The sequence below is a fragment of the Entelurus aequoreus genome, linkage group LG12 (assembly GCF_033978785.1).
Source record: "Entelurus aequoreus isolate RoL-2023_Sb linkage group LG12, RoL_Eaeq_v1.1, whole genome shotgun sequence".
Lineage (NCBI taxonomy): Eukaryota > Metazoa > Chordata > Actinopteri > Syngnathiformes > Syngnathidae > Entelurus > Entelurus aequoreus.
This window is the reverse complement of record NC_084742.1, coordinates 17,172,986-17,198,037: the sequence shown is the minus strand read 5'-3', so window position 1 is coordinate 17,198,037 and position 25,052 is coordinate 17,172,986. Positions and strand designations below refer to the sequence as shown.

Here is a 25,052-nt window from a genome sequence, read left to right as displayed (position 1 = left end):
GTAACATATTGTGTATTGTATCATTCTATTATTTTGTCAACATTATTAAGGACAAGTGGTAGACAATGAATTATTAATCTACATGTTCATTTACTGTTAATATCTGGTTACTTTCTCTCTTAACATGTTCTATCTACACTTCTGTTAAAATGTAATAATCACTTATTCTTCTGTTGTTTGATACTTTACATTAGTTTTGGATGATACCACAAATTTGGGTATCAATCCGATACCGAGTAGTTACAGTATCATACATTGGTCATATTCAAAGTCCTCATGTGTCCAGGGACATATTTCCTGAGTTTATAACCATAATCCATCCATCCATTTTCTACTGCTTGTCCCTTTTGGGGTCGCCTATCTCAGTTGCATTCGGGCGGAAGGCGGAGTACGCCCTGGACAAGTCGCCACCTCATCGCAGGGCCAACACAGATAGACAGACATACCATAATATACATTTTTTTAAAAACGACAGAAAATGTTGTGATGCCAAAAAATATCGACGTAATCATAGTAGTATCGACTAGATACGCTACTGTACTTGGTATCATTACAGTGGATGTTAGGTGCAGATCCACCAAAGGTACTTTTAGGAGGTGGTATAGTACCGAAAATGATTCATTAGTATCGCGGTACTGTACTAATACCGGAATAACGTACAACCCTACTACACACCAGCTGTTTAATTGTAAAGTGCACCTTAGTTGTAGTTTTCATTACCAAATTTGGCGGTATTGAAATCGCCATGTAAAATCAATGTTCATTCAATCAATCAATGTTTATTTATACAGCCCTAAATCAGAAGTGTCTCAAAGGGCTGCAAAATCACTAATGCAAATTGGTAGCATGTATATGGCATATCCAAATTAGCATCAAGCTAGCAGATTTTTAAAAAATTGCCTTACTTTTGAGTGATTTCTATCAGGCTTGTTTGCTTTGTTGTCATGGAAAATTGTAACATTAACTCAAGGCGGTCCAGCTGAGTCCGGTCTGAGTGCTTGTTTCTCAACCAAGTGTTTGAGTGCAACCGGACATGACGTCATGAGCAACAAAGGTAATGTTGGATTTTACCTGCTGAAGCCCCGACTTCAGTACCCATTCCTAGTGACGTGATCAGTCCAATCAAGTTGTTACTTGATGCAAAGCTTCACTCTGGTCCTCCGACAAAAATATGAACACCAAGCAAAGTTCAGACTTGTTTGTTTTTCGGTGCAGTCTAGATTAGCTAGTGTGAACGCAGCCTTGGCTGCAAAATAAAAAGGCATCAAATGAAAAGTATGGAGACACATATAGAAGAAGATGATGATGATGATGAGGCTGCGACAGATGGCAGTGAAAGGCTCTTGTTAGTTATACTTCAGCACAGGTTGAGATGGGACAGATGGAAGATGTGTGTGTGTGTGCGGCGATGAGGACCACACACACACACACACACACACACACACACTTCTTGGATGAGGAATCAGTGGGTAGTGGCGCTCAGATGCTGTGCCAGAGATATGCTGCTCACTCGCTTTTAAACATCGATTTAGTCATCAGGAGGAAGCGAGATGATGACAGGAAAAGTCAAGTTGAGAATAGAAATTAAGACAAGAAGAAGAAGAAGAGGAAAAGGAAGACGAGGAACAGCTTGTATCCTGAAAAACATGCTATTGTAGGAGGGATGGGTACAAACAGGCTCCACCCCCTTTTGACTCTGGGTCCGCCCTTAAAGCCCTTATAAGCTGGTCGTAACAAATTAAATCATCACAGCAGAGATGATCATTGGTGACAACATCTATCATTGTGTTGTCTTTAAACTTGCATGATTACAACTACATCACTGTCACATAGAGGATCTTTGACTAGCGTCTTTGCTATATCCTGAACAACAGCAGAGTGCTCCTGTCATATATAGAGGATCTTTGACTAGCATTTTGCTATTAAACAGCAGAGTACTCCTGTCACACTCCTGTCCTGTTTTTACTGAGTCTTTAAGACCGCTAACATGCTCCTGTCACATATACTGCATCTGACTAACATTTTTTGCTATTACTTAAAAACAGTAGAGCACTCCTTACACATAAAGGATCTTTGGTTCACATTTTTACAAGCTCCTGCCATGTATATATTAAGTTAAAGTTAAAGTTAAAGTTAAAGTACCAATGATTGTCACACACACACTAGGTGTGGCGAAATTATTCTCTGCATTTGACCCATCACCCTTGATCACCCACTGGGAGGTGAGGGGAGCAGTGGGCAGCAGTGGTGGCCGCGCCCGGGAATCATTTTTTTGGTGATTTAACCCCAATTCCAACCCTTGATGCTGAGTGCCAAGCAGTGATCTTTGACTAGCATTTTTATCCATTCAGTACGATACATTCTCAAAACTACGAGAGCGCTCCTGTCACACAGATTATCCTTGATAAGCATCCTTAACATATTAAGGATCTTTGACTAGCATTTTTTCTAAATCCTCAAAACTATAGAGCCCCCTTGTCACATTAAGGATCTTTGACTCGCGTCTTTCCTACATCCCAAACCAAAAAAGCGCTCCTGTCATATATAGAGGGTCTTTGACAAGCGTTTTTGCTAGATCCTTAAAACCACTTGATAACTCCTGTCACATTTGGAGGATCTTTGATTAGCACATCATGTGTAAAATGTAAACATGTACAGCTATTAACAATTAAGTATTATTGTGCTGTTATGAATTATTACTAGTTAGTTTTTTTCTTGTACCTGCGCAGCAGCAGCTTGGGGTGGTTTTTGCTCTCCAGGTTGCGGTCGATGAGGTCGGACAGCAGGTGCTTGAGGACGTCGGTGGCGTACTCCAGCTTGCTCTGCAGCACCGTCATGATGAGCGAGGCCACGTTGCCGCGGTCGCGCATAGAAAAACCTCGTTGGGCTTCCAGCGTGCGAATGAAACACAGCAGGTAGACTTTGTTGTTGATCAGCTGACCAAAGAGCTTCAGGCCTTTTTCAACTTGATCCTGACGGTAGCCTGGCACCTGGACGGAAAAAAATGTCAGAGGGATACCAGACCCTGTAATGGACCACATATAAACAATGCTGAATTTAAGACAACCCTCTTTTTAGAAAAACATAATTTTTTATTTTTTAACTACATAATAGACAACAATTATTATAAATTGACAACTTGACACCTTTTTTTTACAAGGTCTTTAAAAAAAAAAAAATCTAAAGCAAAAGTCACTCTGAAAGACACTTTTTAAGACTCTTTTTCAAAAGGATTTAAAAAATGTGGTTTTTTTCTTTGTTTTTCTGACAGCATATAAGACGACATTTAATATAAGTCGACACATCTTTTAAAAGTCCATCCATGCATCCATTTTTTACTGCTTGTCCCTCTCGGTGTGTATTTTAACTACATATAAAGTAAGATGACAAATATAAGTCGTCATCTTTATTATTATTTTTTTAACAAGGCATATATTTTTTAGAGAAAGTCCAAAACTACATAAGATTGGTTTTAAGTTGATAACTTTTTCACTTATGATACGATACTGATATTGGAAGCTTGGGCCTTGGCCGATACCAATATTACATATTTTGTAGTGTGGAATGTTAGAAAAGTTTTGATAAAGTGAAATTAGTCATACAGAAAACAATGACAGGTATGAAAAACACTGTCCTATTCATTATTAACTGTCTGGAAAAGATGTATGCTGTCTACAAATTGAAGTAAAGAAATAATTGTTGTTTTTTGGTGACATCTAGCGGTCACAATAATTAATAAAGTTAAGCTCAGGACACAATAAGTTCAACGATGTGGACACGTTTGTTACTGGATACTTTCTAATATGCTTCTGCCTTGGAGACTTTGTATGTGAAAGTAAAATGCAAATATAATTGTTTAATACATGTTTATATTGACAAAGAGGCTGTTTTAGACTGCAATATTGTTCAATTATTATTACGTACAGTATGTCTAGCTTGTGTGCTATTTATTGTGTGCTTAGCTGTACTGTAGCTGCTAGCTCCTAGTAGCCTATAGCCTACCATGTTTACCTTTTGTAAATGACTTGACTAAAATAGAAGAAAAGACCAATCTTGTGTGCTTATTGGAGGACATTTAGATGTTAACTGGCTGTCCAGCTTAGCACAAGTAAACACGTTGTAAAACTGCTTGTATCAGACATCATATCACACATTTTATTTGCATTTTTGATATCATCGCATACTCGTTTTTTGCTAATATCAGACCAATATCCGACATCAATATCGTATTAGGACACCCTTGGTTCTAATTAGGGATGTCGGATAATGGCTTTTTGCCGATATTCAATATTTCCAATATTGTCCAACTCTTTAATTACTGATACCGATATCAACCGATACCAACCGATACTGATATATACAGTTGTGGAATTAACACATTATTATGCCTAATTTGGACAACCAGGTATGGTGAAGATAAGGTCCTTTCTTAAAAAATTTATAAAATAAAATAAAATAAATTAATTAAAAACATTTTCTTGAATAAAAAAGAAAGTAAAACAATATAAAAACAGTTAAATAGAAACTAGTAATTAATGAAAATGAGTAAAATTAACTGTTAAAGGTTAGTACTATTAGTGGACCAGCAGCACACACAATCATGTGTGCTTACGGACTGTATCCCTTGCAGACTGTATTGTTATATATTGATATATAATGTAGGAACCAAAATATTAATAACAGAAAGAAACAACCCTTTTGTGTGAATGAGTGTAAATGGGGGAGGGAGGGTTTTTGGGTTGGTGCACTAATTGTAAGTGTATCTTGTGTTTTTTATGTTGATTTAATAAAAACAAAAAAAAACAAAAAAAAACCGATACAGATAATAAAAAAAAACATACCGATAATTTCCGATATTACATTTTAAAGCATTTATCGGCCGATATTATCGGACATCTCTAGTTCTAATATCCCTGTGCTATTTCTGTTATCGCTCTGCCACACATCAATAACAATTAGGCCGCCATCAAACACCTAAAAGCAGCCGTCTGCTTCCTTCACACACTTTGACATTTATGCCAATTAGAGCATAATTAATATCTGGCAAATTTTCATCAGCAACCTTGAGAGGCAGCCAAACGGGGGTCAATCACGGCCTAAATGGAACAAGGCGACCTGCTCAATTATGGCTGTCAATCAACGTCAGCGGGATAAATGACTTCATGTTTTTCTTTCTCTCTGATGGACTGACTTTTAATTGCTCTTAGAAGCTGAAGCTCACCTCCAAGTCTCGCAGAACAGGATGCTCCTCAATGCCGGGGAAAAGGACCCTCATGGTGTACGTCCTGTAGTCCAAGAAGGGGATTCCTACACCGTCCAAGTCGCTGGTCAGCTCATGGATGTCCGTTTGTAGCTCTGCAAAAGCTAACGGACACAAACACATCATGATGGATGTGAAGAGGATACAAAGAAGAAACACAGAGAGCTAAAGTTTTCCTATGCGTTTTTCTCATGCACGCCACATAACTATTTAAGTAAAAATAATAGTGACTGTCCTCTACAGGAGGGTCAGTTTCATACCTTCCTTGCACTCCAGCGCCACCCGTGACTCCAAGTTGTCCATCTGCATCTGGAGCCTCTTCAGTGTCAAGTCGCTCTCACGAGACTTGCGCTTGTAGGCGATGAGCACCATGACAATGGCAAGGAGGAGCAGGGCGCCGGCCGCCGCGATGCCAATGATGGCCGTGCTGCTGAGCGGGCTGTCCGACGTGATGTGGACCTCGCCGGGGGAGAACTCGATGCCGCCCACCCGAGCCTAGGGACAAGACGGAGGCGACAGACATATTGATTTTTCAACCCTTGTTGTTTAATATAGAGGGTGAAATGGGACAACATTAAATAAATGAATACATCTTTAAATATTCACCTAAATGTGTCATTAATTGATTATAATTGGAATTAAATACATAAATGTGTTGAGAAATAATATACTCAATTTAAAAGTACATTTACTTACCTAAGCCTTTAATTATTAAAAATAAATGAAATTATGTAATTATTTTGTGATTTGCTGACACACGTTTATGAAATAATAAATAAATAATTAAATAATTAATTAAATCATAAACAATTGTATCAATAATTAAATATTGAAATAATTAAATGTAGTTTTACAATAAATAAATTATTGACACATTTATTTATTTCCAATAATAATTTATTATTGGCATATTTAACTAATTATTTAAATATGTATTAATTTAATTTTGTCCAATTTGAGCCTTCCACAGTTCATATACACGCCTTCAGCAAGCAAATGAACTAAACAGTGATCTTAAAATTACTTTAAAAAAGTGATTAATTATAGTTCCTCGTCACTTTACCAAAAAAGTAATTAAATCACTAACGGAATTACTCTTTAATAAATGTAATTAATTACTAAGGAAAGTAATTACTACTTTAAAAAAAACAAAACTAATATCTGGCATATGCAGTTGAAAGACGTTTATTATGAGAGCACAGTGTGTGGGTGTGTGTGCTTTTAAAATATGGTGCCTGTTGCCTAGTGACGTGTGACATCATCGAGCGTTTTAACGAAGCAGTGTTTGTTAGCTTTAGCAGTTAGCAGCGGCAGTTTGTCGGCTCTGACGCCGGCTCTTTTGAATCTTTTCACCAGATTGTTACCTTTGGTTAATAAAGACATTTAATGTGCTTCGATGGCTGTCATATCTTCTTGTCAACAAACGGTGTATTGTTTGGATGGCATGTTTGTCACTTCAATCATTGTCGTCTGCTGTGTCACAGTGTGATGGTGCCTCTTCCTGTTTGATATCAAGTTAATTTTAGTGCGGTGCTGATTGTTGCTTTCGCTAGTAAACAGATATTTCCTGCATTGAACTTGCTGCACCTATGACGCTGTCTTGTTGTCGACATAAAACCACATCAAACGTAGCGTGCCACGTTACTTTAAGCTATCTGTAACGGCGTTGTAACAGACCTAAAAGCAATAAATTACATTACTCGTTACTAGTAAAAGTGACGGCATTACTCACGCCGTTATAACGGCGTTATTACAAACACTGGACCTAATGTCGCTTTTCTGGTTTGGTCGGTAACAAGAAACATAAGTAGAAACTTACCAGAACTTTGTGTCGACCTGTCAGGTTTGGCGACTCACACAGCAGCTGCGTCTCAGACACGGTCAACATGCAGGGCTTCTCTCCGATAAGAACAGTGTAGTTCATTTTGCCGTTCCCGCTGTTGGTTGGCGGGAGGAAGTTCCGTCCCTGCGGGGAAGAACTCAGACTCTCAAGCACTGAAGAGAACTCCATGTTCAGATCCTGACGTACCTTCAGTATGATGGGAGATCCGGGTTTCAGCTCCAGTTCTCCGGACGCGCTCAGAGGCTCAAACTCGGGGTTGGGGTAGTAGATGAAGTTGGTGTTGTTGAGCGCCATGACCGCCTGCACGTCGTCCAGCTTGAAGCCGAACTCGTCGGGCCTCTCTGGCACCTCCTGCTGGTGGGCCAAGCTGATGGGGAGCTCAGGGGCCTGGCACTGCATGGACGTCGGACTTAGGACCTGACATAACTGAAACAGGTCGAAGGTAGGGGAAGATGAGTTTCTCGGGCAGATTGGGTCATTTATAAAATAAAAAGCTAAGACTTTTAGGGGCACTTTTTGTTTTTACAAGTGTCCGTAAAAGATTGGGACTAACCTCTTGCACTGGAAAATTAAAAGGACTCAGGAAAACACTAACAGACCTTAAGGACCCAGAGGACCCCAAAACAACTTTAAAATTTGGGTGTTCCAAAAAGTCTGATATGTACCAAAGAGTTTGGGGCCGGGGCCAAGCGGCCATTTAGGGTGCATTTCGAACCCCTTTGGGCCATTCCATTTTTTATTGGGACCATTTGGGTTAATCTGGAACCTTCCCGAACCCCTCCAGGACCTAAATGGGTTTAATTCGGACCTCTTAGATCAGTGGTTCTTAACCTTGTTGGAGGTACCGAACCCCACCAGTTCCATATGCGCATTCACCGAACCCTTCTTTAGTGAAAATTAAAAGTTTTTTTTTTTTTCAAATTCAAGACAAAGTTATATGTTTTTTTTTACTGGTGCACAAAATGAACCACAACAAATTACACACTTGCAAATCAGATGGAAAATTAGAGGGAACATTGTTTAGGGGTATCCATAGTACGCCGATAAGGAGAAGTTTTTATTTACACGATGAGTCGGGTGTGTCTTGACCTTCCGCCGAACCCCTGAGGCCGACTCACCGAACCCCTAGGGTTCGATCGAACCCAGGTTAAGAACCACCGTCTTGGATACTTAAAAAAACAGGATTAGGGTTTGGGAAAAACAAAGTAGCTTATAACGCTTAAGGACTTCTTTTTGATTTATGCTATGTCTATTTCTAAAAACAACAGTATTTTCTTTTTTATGTGATTTAACAATATACACCAAGTATAACATATGAGCATGATGTTATAATGTAGCCAAGTGCCACCTAAACTGACAAAGTTAGTATCACTCAGTCAAACATTCCAAAAAGAACCTTCAGAGGGCTAAAATGAGCACTTCTCCCTTTAACGGGATCCTTGAACGTCAGACTGGACAAATATGGGCGAAGCTTCCTGTCATGTGTCTTTTTACAATCTTTAGATTGAACATTGTAAATGGGTTATATTTTATAGCGCTTTTCTACCTTCAAGGTACTCAAAGCGCTTTGACACTAATTCCTCATTCACCCATTCGCACACACATTCACACACTGATGGGGGGAGGCCCTAACCACGACACATCAGGAGCAAGGGTGAAGTGTCTTGCTCAAGGACACAACGGACGTGACTAGATTGGTAGATGGGGCTTGAACCAGGAACCCTCAGGTTGCTGGCAGGGCCACTCTCCCAACCGCGCCACGCCGTCTCCATTAACATTAACGCCTTCATTCAAACAAACGTCGAGTCTTCCATTGTTTCCCATTCATTCATTCATCTGTGGCGGCTTACATTGAGCGTCTCGTGATTGTTGTATTTGGCTCTGATGAGAGGCGTTTGGATGATGTCCAAGTTGGTTCCTGTCACTGTCACTGGGGTGTGTCCGCTGCAAAAACAAGATAAGACCATCAAGACGCTGCAGGAGGACGCCAACCAACAATAGTTCCTACCTGTAGATGCTCCACTCGGGCTCTATCTTGGTGACGGTGGGGTCCTCTACGTACACGTAACGAAGGTCTTTCTGAAGCTGAGCCTTGTCGATGCTCACCGACACGGATACGTTTCCGTAGCCGTGCAGAGACGCATGGGTGCGGCACTTCAGCCACAGGCCGCCGCGTCTACGGGTGAAGGGTTAGAATCCATGTGAGTTTGTTGGGTTCAGTAACTAACCCAACACTGGTCACGGGTGATTTTAAGACCCTGCTTCCTCACAGTCTTGTCGAATATTTCTTGGACGGTAAAAGGGGGCTGCATGCCAATTATTTTACCAGCCCTCTTGATAAGGTTTTGAAGTTGGGTTTTGAGTTTGACAGACAGATCTCCAAACCATGTGGAGATGCCATAACGGATGACAGATTCAATGTTTGCCTTATAAAACAACATCATTATATTACTTGAGATGAAGAAGAGTTGCGTCACTAACTTGAGCAAAGTGCACGGCTGGTCCTTAAACATGATGGACACATTGCTGCCGGCGTCCAGGTTGGCGCCAGCGATTGTGACCACCGTCCCCCCAGAGACGGGCCCCCTGTTGGGCTTGATGCTTCCGATCTTCGGACCCTGAGGATAAATAAAAAAAAAAGAAGAAAATATCTCGTGAAACCTGGCCAGTCACGGCGGACGTGAAAGTGATATTGCGTCATAAAGTGCTGACATGACAAAAACGTCTCACCACAAAGTAATAATACTTGTATGATTTGGCCGTGAATTCCGGTTTGCACTCGCCCACGCCGATGCACACCTGCACGTGTCCTGTGTACTGGCTCATCTCGGCTCGACCCATCTCACACACGATCCTGAGGACAAAGTGTGTGTCAGCAAACAGGACAACAATGTAAAGGTGGAATTGTGTGAATACGAACTGTTCTGCTGGGATGTAACCGTCACGGATGGGCGTGCACTCCACCTCCGCCACCTTCACGTTGGCCTGGATCTCACGGAACTCCAGGCCCAAGTTCTCACCGCGGATGGTCACCAGCGTCCCGCCTTCCCTGGGACCTCGCAGGGGTGTAACCTTTAAAAATATGGAAAAATATTGAACATGCTCAAAAAAAAATAATTGCGGGATGTCGGGTTTTTAATAGTATTAGTTTTAAAGACCGTTTCTTAAAGACAAGACTTTTGCTTGGGTTGCATGTATAATTTGCTTGACCCACATACAAGACAATTAATCTAAACAATCTTTTTTTAAAGTAAAAAAGACCAAATTTACATATATTTTTTAAAACATGTTGATTTGAATGGAAATTCATTAGATTCCGGATGTAATTCCAAGGAGACATCTCATTACTGCTTTAGTCTGCGTATAATTTGATTAATCAAACCGATCGTCCACGCTGAAGTATTTTAGTACTAATGATGGACCCTGCATGGTCCTCCATGTTCCCTTAGCTGATGTTTCTCAGACATCCATATGTCCTACTGAGAAGCAGCGTCCTCTACAGTTGACATTTTTGGTCTGTATCTGTAGTCAAAGATTATATAAAACCCAAAACCAATGAAGTTGGCACGTTGGATGGCAACATATGTTGCTCCAAAACCTGTATGTACCTTTCAGCATTAATGGTGCCTTCACAAATGTGTAAGTTACCCATGCCTTGGGCACTAATACGCCCCCATATCATCACAGATGCTGGCTTTTGAACTTTGCGCCTATAACAATCCGGATGGTTCTTGTCCTCTTTGTTCCGGAGGACACAAAGTCCACAGTTTCCAAAAACAATTTGAAATGTGGACTCGTCAGACCTGAGAACACTTACACTTTGCATCAGTCCATGAGCTCGGGCCCAGCGAAGCCAGCGGCGTTTCTGGGTGTTGTTGATAAATGGCTTTGGCTTTGCATAGTAGAGTTTTAACTTGCACTTACAGATGCAGCGACAAACTGTAGTTACTGACAGTGGTTTTCTGAAGTGATCCTGAGCCCATGTGGTGATATCCTTTACACACTGATGTTGCTTTTTGAAGCAGTACCACCTGAGGGATCGAAGGTCACGGGCTTATTTTATGTGCAGTGATTTGTCCAGATTCTCTGAACCTTTTGATGATATTACGGACTGTAGATGGTGAAATCCCTAAATTCCTTGCAATAGCTCGTTGAGAAATGTTGTTCTTAAACTGTTGGACAATTTGCTCACGCATTTGTTCACAGAATGGTGACCCTCGCCCCATCCTTGTTTGTGAAAGACTGAGCATGAAAGCTGCTTTTATACGCAATCATGGCACCCACCTGTTCCCAATTAGCCCGTTCACCTGTGGGATGTTCTAAGTAAGTGTTTGATGAGCATTCCTCAACTTTCTCAGTATTTTTTGCCACTTGTGCCAGCTTTTTTGAAACATGTTGCAGGCATCAAATTCCAAATGAGCAAATATTTGTAAAAAATAATAATTTACCAGTTCGAACGTTAAGTATCTTGTCTTTGCAGTCTATTCAATTGAATATAGGTTGAAAAGGATTATAAAATCATTGTATTCTGTTTGTAATTACGATTTACACAACATTCCAACTTCACTGGTTTTGGGTTTTGTATAAGCATTGACTGTTTTGCTTGATGTCTGTCAACTGATCTTGCTGAAATTTGACAGACATGTTGGTCAGTTCACTAAAAGTGTGCATCAAATTTTAGGGTGTTTTGGTGAAAACCCCCCCACTTTGTTTAGTTCTTAGGGTGCATTGAGCTGCATGAGAAATTTCAAGCTGATGTGATTTATGGGGTTCAATAATCAGCGTGTGGCCTATTCGTCCCCTTTTCCAAGTGAGTGTCGGGGTACTGACCTGGGTGATTCGGGGGTGCGTGCACTTGCTGTTGATGCCATTGTGCTCCAGCCACTGGTTCTCGGGGTGCGGGCAGTGTTGCTTGAGGGTGCAGCGTTTCTCTCCTTTGCACCACACGCAGCCAAACAGTGGGTCGGCCTTCAGGCAAAGTCCGCAGCTCCCGCGCTGGGCGTCGCACTTGTACAGGTGGACTACACACCAAAGTGAGATGAAGACAAAGTGGGGAATTTAACACAAATTACACTGTTTGAGAAGAATAAACAGAAGTGGTATCTTCGCCTCATTATCTCGTTTGCCTCACGCCTCCGCACGTTTGACATGCTATCGCCATGGCAACAGGCCAGCCGCTTCTGCTTTTTAATTAGCGTGAGGTGCGATCGGCCATCTCGTGACACCCTGGGAGACGCTTCCTCTTCGTCTTCTTCATTTCTCAGTAAATGCAACATCATCCTTATCCTAACGACGGATGCCACAATATTTATTGGGATGTTTTTACAAGGAGAGGTGTAGAAAAGAGTGGAGCAACATCAGCACCCGCCGCCCGCCTGTTGCCATGGAGACGAGTGGCCCTAGCCTATGTGTGTGTGAGAGTTAATGGTGCCCACCTTTGTTGTGGGCGGGGTTGTCGATACTGAAGTCTCCGTTCCAGATGACGGTCAGCTCCACAGGAAGGCTGCTCATCTCCATCCCATCGTAGAAGTACTGTTACCACGGCAACACAAAAGGGGGATACCATTTTTACATACGTCAACAGGTGGCTGCGTACACACACTTGCAAAGATTACTGTTGTGCTGCTAGATAACAGCTTTCGTCCTTCAATCTAAATATTTGCATTGCGCAACGATTACACGCCGCACAAATCCCGCGAGCACTCAGAGCGACGAGTGCGGACATAAGGAGGGAAAGCTTGTGTGCAAACACCAGAGCCTCGTCGAGGTCCTCACCGATGTGTTCTGACACTGCACCGAGGAGCTGTTGAAGCGGAGGGCGGGGACACGGTGCTCGTTGCCTTGGATGGTCAGCAGGCACTCGTAGCCGCGCTGACCCGACTGAGGCTGGGGGAGGTTCTTGGCCCGCAGGGTGATGGGCTTCACCACGTTGACCGGGACCAGGACGCGGCCTGCTGGCAGCAGCTGGGGACACTCCTGGAAGAGACAAAGATGCTGCACTGTGATAATGTCATCTTAAATTCACCAAGAACCAAGCAAAAACCCATTGAGAATATGGTGCAGCCGACAAGAACTTGACTTGTGGAAGTCATTCATCAGGTCATTGAATTCTCACGGCATTCATTCCATCACAACAGAACTCTTTAGTTTCTTTTAGAATACGTTTAACCTTTCATCAGAAACTCAAACTTAGCGATAGTCTGAGAGCATGGTGCAGGATGCCCAGACAAGGATACTTTCACTCTATACTGTTGTGGCAAAGCGCAGTTGTTAAGACACAATGGAGAATGACCAAAAGTAAAAATCAAAAGTCACAAAAGAAAAATATGAATCAAATATTTAATCAAGCTCAAAACAAGTTGAAATGTTTAAGACTGCACCGAAGAGGAAATTTTATTATGGAAGACAAAAATCCAATGAAACAAGCACAGTTTTGAGAAAGTTGGACATAAAAAACCTTTAATAGGACAGTACCAAACTCGAAACAGTTATAATCCATTAAGAATGTAGTTCAACCAACAAAAACTGGACTAAAATAAAAATAAAACAAATCAAGAGTGCAGACGTGATGTCTTTGGAATGTACCAAAAAATAGGGACTTAAAAAAAAATTGAGTGGCAACAAGAAGTTATGGGTATGTACCAAGATATGGACTAAAATTCAGAAAGAAAAAAAAAAAATAAGAAAGGGTACAGATTAGAGATGTCCGATAATATCGGACTGCCGATATTATCGGCCGATAAATGCTTTAAAATGTAATATCGGAAATTATCGGTATCGGTTTCAAAAAGTAAAATGTATGACTTTTTAAAACGCTGCTGTACGGAGTGGTACACGGACGTAGGGAGAAGTACAGAGCAGTTGCGTCTCCCAGTCATATTTGCCAACCCTCCCGATTTTCCCGGGAGACTCCCGAATTTCAGCGCCCCTCCCAACTATTCTCCCGAATTTCTCCCGATTTTCACCCAGACAACAATATTGGGGGCGTGCCTTTAAGGCACTGCCTTTGCGTGCCGGCCCAATCACATAATATCTACGGCTTTTCACACACACAAGTGAATGCAATGCATACTTGATCAACAGCCATACAGGTCACACTGAGGGTATCCGTATAAACAATTTTAACACTGTTACAAATATGCGCCACACTGTGAACCCACACCAAAGAAGAATGACAAACACATTTCGGGAGAACATCCGCACCGTAACACGACATAAACACAACAGAACAAATACCCAGAACCCCTTGCAGCACTAACTCTTCCAGGACGCTACAATATACACCCACCGCTACCACCTAACCACCTCAACCTCCTCATGCTCTCTCAGGGAAAGCATATCCCAAATTCCAAGCTGCTGTTTTGAGGCATGTTAAAAAAAATAATGCACTTTGTGACTTCAATGATAAATATGGCAGTGCCGTGTTGGCATTTTTTTCCATAATTGAGTTGATTTATTTTGGAAAATGCATCACAACAAAATTAGGCATAATAATGTGTTAATTCCACGACTGTATATATCGTATCGGTTGATATCGGAATCGGTAATTAAGAGTTGGGCAATATCAGAATATCGGATATCGGCAAAAAAGCCATTATCGGACATCTCTAGTGCAGATGAAAAGTAGGAATGTACCAAAATATGGACTATAATAATAATACAAAATGAAGAAGGGCGCAGACTAGATGTTATTGGAATGAACCAAGATATGGACTAAAATTTGAAAAAGAGTAAAAAGGGTGCAGACAAGAAGTTCTAAAAATGTACCAAGATATGGACTACAATGAATTACAAATAAAGATTGGTAAGAAATGATAGAAATCTACCAAGATATTGACTAAATTACAAATAAAAACGATTAGTAAGAAAGGTGCAAAAGTGATCTCATGGGAACGTACCAAACTTGTAAAAGCACTGAAATGTAAAACAACAACAATGGTTAAAGTGGTAGGATCTATACTAGCACTTTATGGAAGCTCTCCTGAGCATAAATGGAAAGAGAAGAGACGACTAGACTAAAGAAGGAAACACACATTTGTAGAATTTTTTAAGCAGAAGCGCAAAAAAAGGCCGTCATGTGACTGGAGGAGCTTGTCAAAAAGAAGAAGAGCAGAAGATAAGGCGGGTGGAGCGTAGCAGGCGATAATAACGCTCGTGTGGAGTTTATTAAAAGCCACTTGATTGCCTGAGTGACTGACTCAGAGAGGGGTGTGTGTGTGTGTGTGTGTGACACTATTCACAAAGTCATTATAGATAAATCACACACACATGCAGAGGTGGTGTGTTCGTTCTTCCACATCTCATTTTCCTATACAAGTAGGACAGAAACACACACACGCACACATTTGAACAATGGCGGCCATTAATGTGATCTGCTCTATGGAGGCAGGCGACTTCTAGATGAATCTACACAACACAGATCTACGCCATAGATGAAGTGTCCTAAAGCAACACTTTGTCCAAAAAATATTTAATAGTGAAACACCACATTTGTGATAGACAACACAAGACAGCAGCAGCAGCATCCGTTTACACGGCAACCCAGCAGGCAAGATTGGGTGAAAAATGAATTAGGAATAATATTTCAATTTATTAAATTTTTTAAAAACGAAATGTTTAAAAAAAAAAAAATTTTACATGTATATTTTTAAATAATATAAAAAAAGTACTACATTCAATTTAATGATTTTATTAGGCTTGATCGAATTAGCGCACACACACTAGTTTGTGTGTGTGCGTGTGTGTGTGTGTGTGTGTGTGTGTGTGTGTGTGCTATCAACTGATGCTGGCGTTGATGGCGGCCGTCACCTGTTGAGATTGATGCCGACGTTAAGTTGATGTAATGTCAATGTGTTTTTTGGCAGTTTCGCACACGCATGCACATCACAAACACACATGCACGTACACGCACTTCTTCCTCGATGGCCGGGACGTGATAAATAACAGAAGGGGCGGGCAGAGATACGCCCCGCCATAAACACACACACACACACACACACGCACGCACACACACAGGCTAACAGCAGCATTTAAAAAAACAAAAAACATCAGGCTGCATTCTGCCAAGAGACGAGGGCGTAGAAGTGAGAACAATTAAATAGCCTAACTTTCTTCAAGCACAACACATTTCAACTCATGAACTCTGGGTTTGATTGGTTTAGTCTGATACCACCATCCATCCTACAATTAATTGAGCACCCCCCCGCGGCCCCGAACAGGACAAGCGATAGAAAATGGATGGATGAATTACATTTAGAATGTCATTGTTTTTGTCATTTCACATACAAAATGCAAAATACAAATGTATTTCAGTTTTAGGAGTTAAATGGTGGAACAAGCTCAGTGATGAACTGAAGACATGTAGTTCTTTGTTAAGGTTTAAGAAAACCTTAAAAGGTGAAATAATTGAAAATTATAAAATATAGTAACGATTACTTTCATCCCCTTGATTTTTTTTAACGTTGATGTTCCAGGCAATCTAATTTTCAGTGAATGTATAGGATAGGCAAATATAAGCTTTGGCTTCAGCCATTCCTTTTCTTTTCTTTTTGTGTGTAAATGTGTATGATTGTTAAATATGTCTAATCTGTACTGTTAATCTGGTCACACAAAATGGTTGATTGTTGATTATATGACCAAAATAAACGTATTTCATTCATTAATTTCCTCTAAAATCGAGCGACGTACATGAGAACCAAAGATTTATGTTGACTCTGTCTTGCAGCCCGTTGAGCAGGAAACACGTTGGGTCTGAATGACTTGCGCCCCCTGCTGGTCGCTGCCAGATAATGTGGTTGAGTTGATTTTCTAAGGGCTATCATGACATGTGGCGATATTCTGTAAAGATGTGTTTTTTTTTAAGTAACGAGCACAGATGACATGCTCGCCACGCTGACCCTTCCTCTCCTCCTTAGATCTTTTAATTAGACACTGGTGGGAGGTGTGAAGGGTGCGGGGAGAGCGACTGAATAGGAAGCAGCGTGGGAGTTGTGAAAATGTCGGAGAAAATCCCGTGGTAATTATAGTAGCGTAAGGTGTGAACATGAGGAGGGTCTCAAAAGTTTCCTTGGGTGAAGACACTCCAAAGTTGTGTCCTTCCTGTCGATCGATCCTTCATCTGCAGCGCCTGCACGGTGGCTGTTAAAGCTGCCTTAATAAAACCTTCCTGATCAATGTGCCGCTGCTAAATAAACTCCAGTAAAAGCCAAGGCGCTTCATGCGTTATATGAATATTATTAGAACGAAAAGCAAATTTTTAATCACACAGACGGCGTGACCAGGAATGTTCTGCAAAACAACGTTAATCCACACGGCTAAGTCCTTGAGGCACGTGAAGGTGAAACTTTTGTCTGAGCCGCGTGCCCGTGCCACCGGGTTTTAACGCCATGCATACTAACGGCGAGCTCAACCAGCAGGGAGGGTTAGCGGGACGTCTATCATTAGCATAATCTCTTCATTGTAAGGAGCAGCAGACGTGTTGCTTTGTTTGTGGAAAGACTGTCCAGAATCCCCCACTGACCTCGGACTAGAGAGTTGATAAATAGCAACTTCAAAGTCATTAAACACCTGCTCATAGAAAAGCGCCAAGAAGAGGACTATGGAAGACATCGAAGGTAGAACTTGAAAGAAAAACCCAAGTACAGGTATGTAGTCAGTCTGAGAGCTAAACTGGGAAGTGAAAGGAAATTGGAAAAAAAATACAAGAATCCGAAACAGAAAATAAGTACCTTTATTTAAGCCACAACCAAACATTTTTTAGAAGGAAAAATATTTGTACATATATTAACAGCACCGGACTATAAACCGCAAAAAAAATTACGTTTTTGGAAATGTTTATTTACTTAATTGTTTCCAAACAGTGTTTGTAACACGGCAGTAAAACAGCTGATCAAACATAACAGAAGTCATCGTCATGGACCCACGAGCTGCGGAAGCTAGTTCTCCAATTAGCTAAATAGACTTAATAACTCCACGGCGAAGTTTTGGTGAATTTACGAAACTGAAACAATACAAAAAGAATGACATTAAATTAGTAATACTAACACGACTTGTCCAGGGTTTACCCCGCCTTCCGCCCGAATGCAGCTGAGATAGGCTCCAGCAACCCCCACAACCCCAAAAGGGACAAGCGGTAGAAAATGGATGGATGGATTAAACCAGACCTGGGCATTGTACGGCCCGCGGGCCGCATCCGGCCCTTTGCGCATCCCTGTCCGGCCCGCGTGAGGCCAATCATAAATTACAAAATACATTTAAAAAAGTATCTATGTCGAGTGTGCAATACAACAGTGCTGCTTTTGTTTTGAAAAGCGTTATTTGTATTACTTCCGTGTGGACGTATGCGCGTGTGCGATTGTGAGTGAATTGAATGGCGCAATCACAAATTACAAAATAAAGTTTAAAAAACATCTATGTCGTGCGCGCAATACAACTGTGCTACTTTTATTTTGAAATGTGTTATTTATCCCGTATGTCCGGGGGGAACTTGTGAGTGAAGGTGCATAGAGACAAGTGATGAGACGCTAAAAAAAGAAAAGTTGATGACGAATGGCGTGTTTTCAACAAGACATGGACTGGCAAGTATTTCTTTACATAAATTAAAGGTAAAGCCGTGTGCTTAATGTGTGGTACACAGGTTGCTGTGTTTAAAGAATATCATTTTAATCGCCACTACACGAAGAAACACGAGGGAAAATACCGGAATGTGTCTGATGAAGCGCGCGCAAGGGAGGACGATGCGTTTATAGTAAAACTGCAAACCCAACAAGGACTTTTTGCCATATTTCACACCCCCAGAGATGCAGCTGTCAGGGCAAGTTTTGTCATTTATCACAAAAGCGCCAGAAAAAGTAAGGCGTTTTCTGACGGAGAGTTTATTAAGGAGTGCTTATTGGACTTTGTTGCGCTGTATGCCCGGAGACATGGACTGTTTTTCGCTTTGATTGATTGATTGAGACTTTTATTAGTAGGTTGCACAGTGAAGTACATATTCCGTACAATTGACCACCCGAATAAGTTTTTCAACTTGTTTAAGTCGGGGTCCACTTAAATTGATTCATGATACAGATATATACTATCATATATACTATCATCATAATACAATGAATTATTTACATTATTTACAATCAGGGGTGTGGAGGGGGGGGGGGGCTAACTTTGGATGAGAGCTGTGATGTACGTGACACCGCCCAGCTGCTCTTCTTCTTACGTGGGATAACTGCAGACTTTCAAATCACGGAGTAGCTGGCAGCCATGCAGTCAATTAAAGAGACAACCACAGGTAATGACTTGTTCACATAGGTAAATGCGTATTTGGACATGTTAGGACTGAAATGGGACAAGCTGGCAGGTGTGACAATCTAATCCACTTTATTTATATAGCACATTTAAACAACAAAATGTTTCCAAAGTGCTGCACAACAATACCGTAATTTCCGGACTATAAGCCGCACCTGACTATAAGCCGCACCAGCTAAATTTAGGGGAACATACAGATTGCTCCATATATAAGCCGCACCCGACTATAAGCCGCAGGGTTTTGATGTGTAATTACCGTAGTATATAGGGGTTCCTGCTACCACGGAGGGGATTGTCGGGACAGAGATGACTGTTTGGGAACGCAAAGCGTCCCATTTATTAACAATAAATCTTTCAATCATTCAATCAAACTTTCACATCTTTGACATGGCGAACAGCATTCGTGCAGAGTACAAATAATACAACGGTGCAAAGTAATACAAAGTGCTCACCTGTACGTTATCAAAATAACCAGCCTACCGGTATATGAAAAGTCAGTCTTTAATCATTGTGTCATCGTCTTCCTCCTGCGTACTAAAACCACCGAAATCCTCTTCGTCGGTGTCGGAGAAGAACAGGCCGTAAATAAGCCGCACCCTTGTATAAGCCGCAGGGACCAGAACGAGGGGAAAAAGTAGCGGCTTATAGTCCGGAAATTACGGTATTAAAAACAATATTCAAATATTATCCTTAGCTCCACCAATGACTGAATAAAAAGAAAAAACAATTACTTATAAAACCAATATAAAAAACAATATAAAATAAATATGATTAAAAACTATTTTTAACAACAGATGGTTGTCCAAATCTGACGGGGAAAAATGTTGGATAATGCAGGATAAAGTGACCATCAAAAGCAATCTGCTTTTGTATAAAGTTAAGTTAGGTTAAATTAAATTATTATTATTATTATTAATTATTATTATTATTATCATCATTATTATTTATCTTACGGTATATCAAAAATAATATTGAGCAAAATTTAATTGAAATATTGTCGTGTGGCCCTCCAGCAGTGCTCGGGTTTGCTTATGCGGCCCCCGGTGAAAATTAATTGCCCACCCCTGGATTACACAGACACTTGTAAACGTGTTAGAAATTTGCTAATGCTAAGAACGCGAGCTTGATTACATTTCGATAGCACATACAAATATGCATGAAAACACTCCTACAAACATCACACATTAGATGGTTTAGTAAGTAAGAAATGTTTTAGTTATATTGTAAAACTTACAAACATTGCTTGGAGTGATGAATGAAGACTCCTTTCGAGCAGCGCTACGGATTGTTCCTTTCATGAGGATTGTGAACGATAGGCAAAAAAAAAAAAGTCTAGTTCCCCTTTAGGTAGACCATGGGTGTCAAACTCTGGCCCGCGGGCCAAATTTGGCCCGACGTGTAATTTCACTTGGCCCTTGAGGCAATATCAAATTAACAGTAGAGCTGGCCCGCCGATTATATTCAGCGGCGGTGCCGCGGTAACAACGCATTCACCGCTAATTCTCATACTTGCCAACCCTCCCGGAAGACTCTAAAATTTCAGTGTCCCTCCCAAAAATCGCTTTTCACACAGTCCAGCGAATGCTGGCCCAGTCACATAATATGTGCGGCTTCAGCACGCACACACGTGAATGCAAAGCATACTTGGCCAACAGCGATACAGGTTACACTGACGGTGCTCGTATAAATAACTTTAACTCTGTTAGAAATATGCGCCACACTGTGAATCCACACCAAACAAGAATGACAAACACATTTCGGGAGAACATCCGCACCGTAACACGATATAAACACAACAGAACAAATACCCAGAATCCCATACAGCCCTAACTCTCCCGGGCTGCAATATACAACCCCGCCCCCCCAACCCCGCCCACCTCAACCATTGGTGGTAGCGGGGGTGTAGGGCTGCATGGGATTCTGGGTATTTGTACTGTTGTGTTTATGTTGTGTTACTGTGCGGATGCTCTCCCGAAATGTGTTTGTCATTCTTGTTTGGTGTGGATTCACAGTGTGGGACATATTTCTAACAGTGTTAAAGTTATTTATACGGGCACCGTTAGTGTAACCTGTATCGCTGTTGGCCAAGTATGCATTACATTTACGTGTGTGTGCGTTCTAGAATCGCACATTTTTTGTGATCGGGCCGGCACGTTGTTGAAATGGATGAAAAGCAGATGTGACGACAGCTCGTGGAGGACGATAAACGCAGTGCCTTTAAAGCACACCCCTAAGACTGTGGTCCGGGTGGACGAGAAATAATGACTGATGAACAACTTTGTTCGATAATGAAAGGTGCCTCAACTCAAAGCCTGAGCCCTGACATTAATGAACCAGCATCCAAGAAAAGATGCCAGGTATCTGGCTTGGGCACATCAGATTAGATCAGTGTGTTGCAAACTGAGCAGTTTAAAGTCCTGAATGGTTGGTTTATTCATTGTTATTTTATTTTCTAATTTATTAGCCTGTGGAAAAAGTTAATGTTGATATTTACCTCAGAAGGCTGCAAATAGAAAAGAGGCATTACAGTTTTATTTAAATTGTATTTGATATACCATTAATATTTTTTAATTATTATTATTATTATTTGAAACTCGATTTTGCATGTCACTATAAAGTTATATAAGCTTTGCTTGTTCAATATTCAATGCAAAACTTGTTTGGGTCCCTATTAAAAGGTTAATTTGTTCAACCTTGGCCCGCGTTTTAAATTTTGGCCCACTCTGTATTTGAGTTTGACACCCCTGAGGTAGACAGACACCAAACTCTAAACTGTTTGTAACCACCAAGACTATGGCAAAAAGATTTGGATCAAAATCTGAAAAAATACCATTGAGAACCAAAGAGTCCACAAAAAGTGGGCTTTATACAAAGACAAATACTTAACAAAACATGCTAAAAACGAGGAAGTCAAATACATTAATAGGTCTGTATCAAGGTCAAAATTGGTAGAAACCATTGAGACGGTGATAGGGACTAAAGTCTAAACAATATATACCAACAAAAGGCTTACGGAGTGGACTTACTAAAATACCATTAAGGTAAAACCCAAAGGAAACGTGCAAGTAGGCATGTACCAAGCTCTAAAGTGATTGAAACAATCAAGACTGTGCTGCACTCAACAAGATGTGGAACAAAATGCTACAAAATAAAATTAGTGACCAAATTTATAAAAGACCTTATAGAAAAATATCCAACATAACAAGTAAAATATGTTAGGTAAATAATAATAGGTCTTCACCAAGCTCTAAGTTGGTACAAACTAAGACAGTGGAGCACCCAACACGATGTGGACTAAAATTAAAATAAAAAATAAAACATGCCGAAAGAAAGAACAAGAAAAGCCCTCTAACAGCACAGACCTGCCAATAGTAAAAAAAAAAAGTCCTGAATGAAGAAGGTAATCCAGATCAGCCTCAAATGTAATCACTTGCTCCTTATCCCATTTCTGACATTTTCTGAAAGTTTCATCATAATACGCCCATAGGTTTTGAGTCATGTTGCTAACTAATTAACTCACTTACACTGATTACAAACTTCCTGGCGTAAAGGAGTGTACTTGATGGAAGTCCTCAACGGCAAAAATGTCAAAAAAATAAGCAATAAAAACTCAGAAAGTTAAGACATTTAAAAGAAATGTCAAAACTCAAAACTTGTTGTAACCAATTGTGAACTAAAATTAGCCACAAACCCCCTAAAATAAAACGACTAAGGAGTGAACTTTTTGAAAGACCTAGAAGGCAAACATTGGAAAACAAAAAAAGATTAATAAAAAATTAATTAAAAAAGAAGAGGAAAACAAAAAAAGCCAAAACAAAAAAAAATCTAACGAATTTAAGCATAAAAGACCAAGCTCAAAACGAGTTGAAAGCGTTACAGTTGTGGTGTAACCAACAAGAAGTGGCCTTTGTGGATGACGTCGGAGGTAAAGATAGAAAACAAACGTCTAAATCGAGAACAGCCAAGAGGCGGCCGGATGTAAAGAAGAGTAAAGACGGAAGGAAAACAGAAATTACTGAAAACTGACCTGGTATTTTAGAGGTTAATAAAAAGCAAATGAAAAGTCATTAAAGCTGTAAAATAGCTGCTCATCAAAAAGAGGCACGACATTAATGTGCAAATGCATAATCCTCTCGCTTTATTTGTGGCTCTCCTTCAAGACGGCGGTGATGGCGGCGACACAATAGGAGGAGGTGGATTGGCACCTTATTATCCACCGTCAATATTGACCGGCAGCGTCTGAGTTAATTGGAAAAGTAAACCTGGCAAAGAGCACGGCCTGACTAAGCACAAGGTTCAAAACGGATAATGGAAGGCGGCGGCAAAAAAGAGAAAATAATATCGTCTGCGCAGGTTGAACGGCTCCGGGGAAATATTGGCAGAATAACACAATCGAGAGCAGACTGCTCATCAAAACAAGGCAATCTGGCCTGACTTGTCCCCGCGCTCGCCGCTGATCTTCATCATGGCGCACCTCAGGCTAGAATTACACAACTGTCCTATGGAAAACTACAGGCCAAAAGTACACACACACATACCCACACATGCACACATACCAGTGGGTCACAAATTCTCATCAAAGTGAGACATATTTTGCTTTCGGGGCATTAGAAGCGTGTAAACCAACTGGAGGGCAGTTTGTCTTGGCTGCAGTTGGCCGGCAGTGAGCCAATAGTGCGCATAATTCAGCAAATGCCATCATTTCCACACCGCTCTTTTACTTTGTGGATTATTTTGAGTCATTTTGATTATTTCGACTGTGAAAGGTGGCAGCTGTCAATAATGACCATCCCATGAATTAAAGGACTTTAGTATGCACAGCAATGTAGTCGCGGGCGTTTTTTTTTACCTTTGGAATATTTTTAACCTTTCCGTTTATTTGTATTATGAAAGCATTGAGTAAGCATTAAGAACTTGTAAGGAGTGATTGCTACTTGGAATTTTGGTATCGATGTGATACCAAGTAAATACAGGGTTAGTATCGCCGATACAGATAATTTGATTTGGATAAGTTTGTGAATCCGTCTCTAGTTAGTTGTACAATTGCAGGACAAAGTATTTTTTTTAATAAAAAATTATACAACGATACGACACTATATTAGTACAACATGTATTCAAGTAATTATTTTTTTTAACTACATTAAAAATTACAAAAATACATCATCCATCCATCCATTTTCTACCGCTTGTTCCTCTCGGCAATGTAACAAAACCTTTTGAATAAAATGTCGATATAGGTGAAATAAAGTTTGAAAAATATATACCGTATATAAAAATAAAAATGTCAACGAAATAACATAAAAAACGTAATAAAGTCAGTCAGAGAGAGAGAGAGAGAGAGAGAGAGTGTCCTGTTATCAGAACTTTCCTCCAGAAGGTCTTATCTTTCTCCATGTGATGTCAGATGAAACAAAAATTGAGCTGTTTGGCCACAATACCCAGCAATATGTTTGGAGGAGAAGAGGTGAGGCCTTTAATCCCAGGAGCACCATGACTACCGTCAATCATGGTGGTGGTAGTATTATGCTCTGGGCGTGTTTTGCTGCCAATGGAACTGGTGCTTTACAGAGAGTAAATGGGACAATGAAAAAGGAGGATTACCTCCAGATTCGTCAGGACAACCTAAAATCATCAGCCCGGAGGTTGGGTCTT

At 40.7% G+C, this 25,052-nt stretch overlaps 1 protein-coding gene across 1 annotated transcript in view; it reads right to left on the bottom strand.

Annotated features, from left to right (window-relative positions):
* plxna4 (plexin A4) overlaps window positions 1-25,052 on the bottom strand; it is a 376,636-nt gene that overhangs the window by 21,554 nt on the left and 330,030 nt on the right. The window contains exons 10-22 of the mRNA XM_062064905.1: window positions 12,879-13,079; window positions 12,539-12,635; window positions 11,934-12,124; window positions 10,024-10,175; window positions 9,834-9,957; window positions 9,585-9,721; window positions 9,112-9,279; window positions 8,954-9,047; window positions 7,290-7,529; window positions 7,080-7,226; window positions 5,521-5,755; window positions 5,222-5,364; window positions 2,722-2,990 (exon numbers count right to left, since the gene is read on the bottom strand). Of these exons, the coding sequence (XP_061920889.1) occupies window positions 2,722-2,990; window positions 5,222-5,364; window positions 5,521-5,755; window positions 7,080-7,226; window positions 7,290-7,529; window positions 8,954-9,047; window positions 9,112-9,279; window positions 9,585-9,721; window positions 9,834-9,957; window positions 10,024-10,175; window positions 11,934-12,124; window positions 12,539-12,635; window positions 12,879-13,079 (2,198 nt within the window). The remainder of the gene's footprint in view (window positions 1-2,721; window positions 2,991-5,221; window positions 5,365-5,520; window positions 5,756-7,079; window positions 7,227-7,289; window positions 7,530-8,953; window positions 9,048-9,111; window positions 9,280-9,584; window positions 9,722-9,833; window positions 9,958-10,023; window positions 10,176-11,933; window positions 12,125-12,538; window positions 12,636-12,878; window positions 13,080-25,052) is intronic.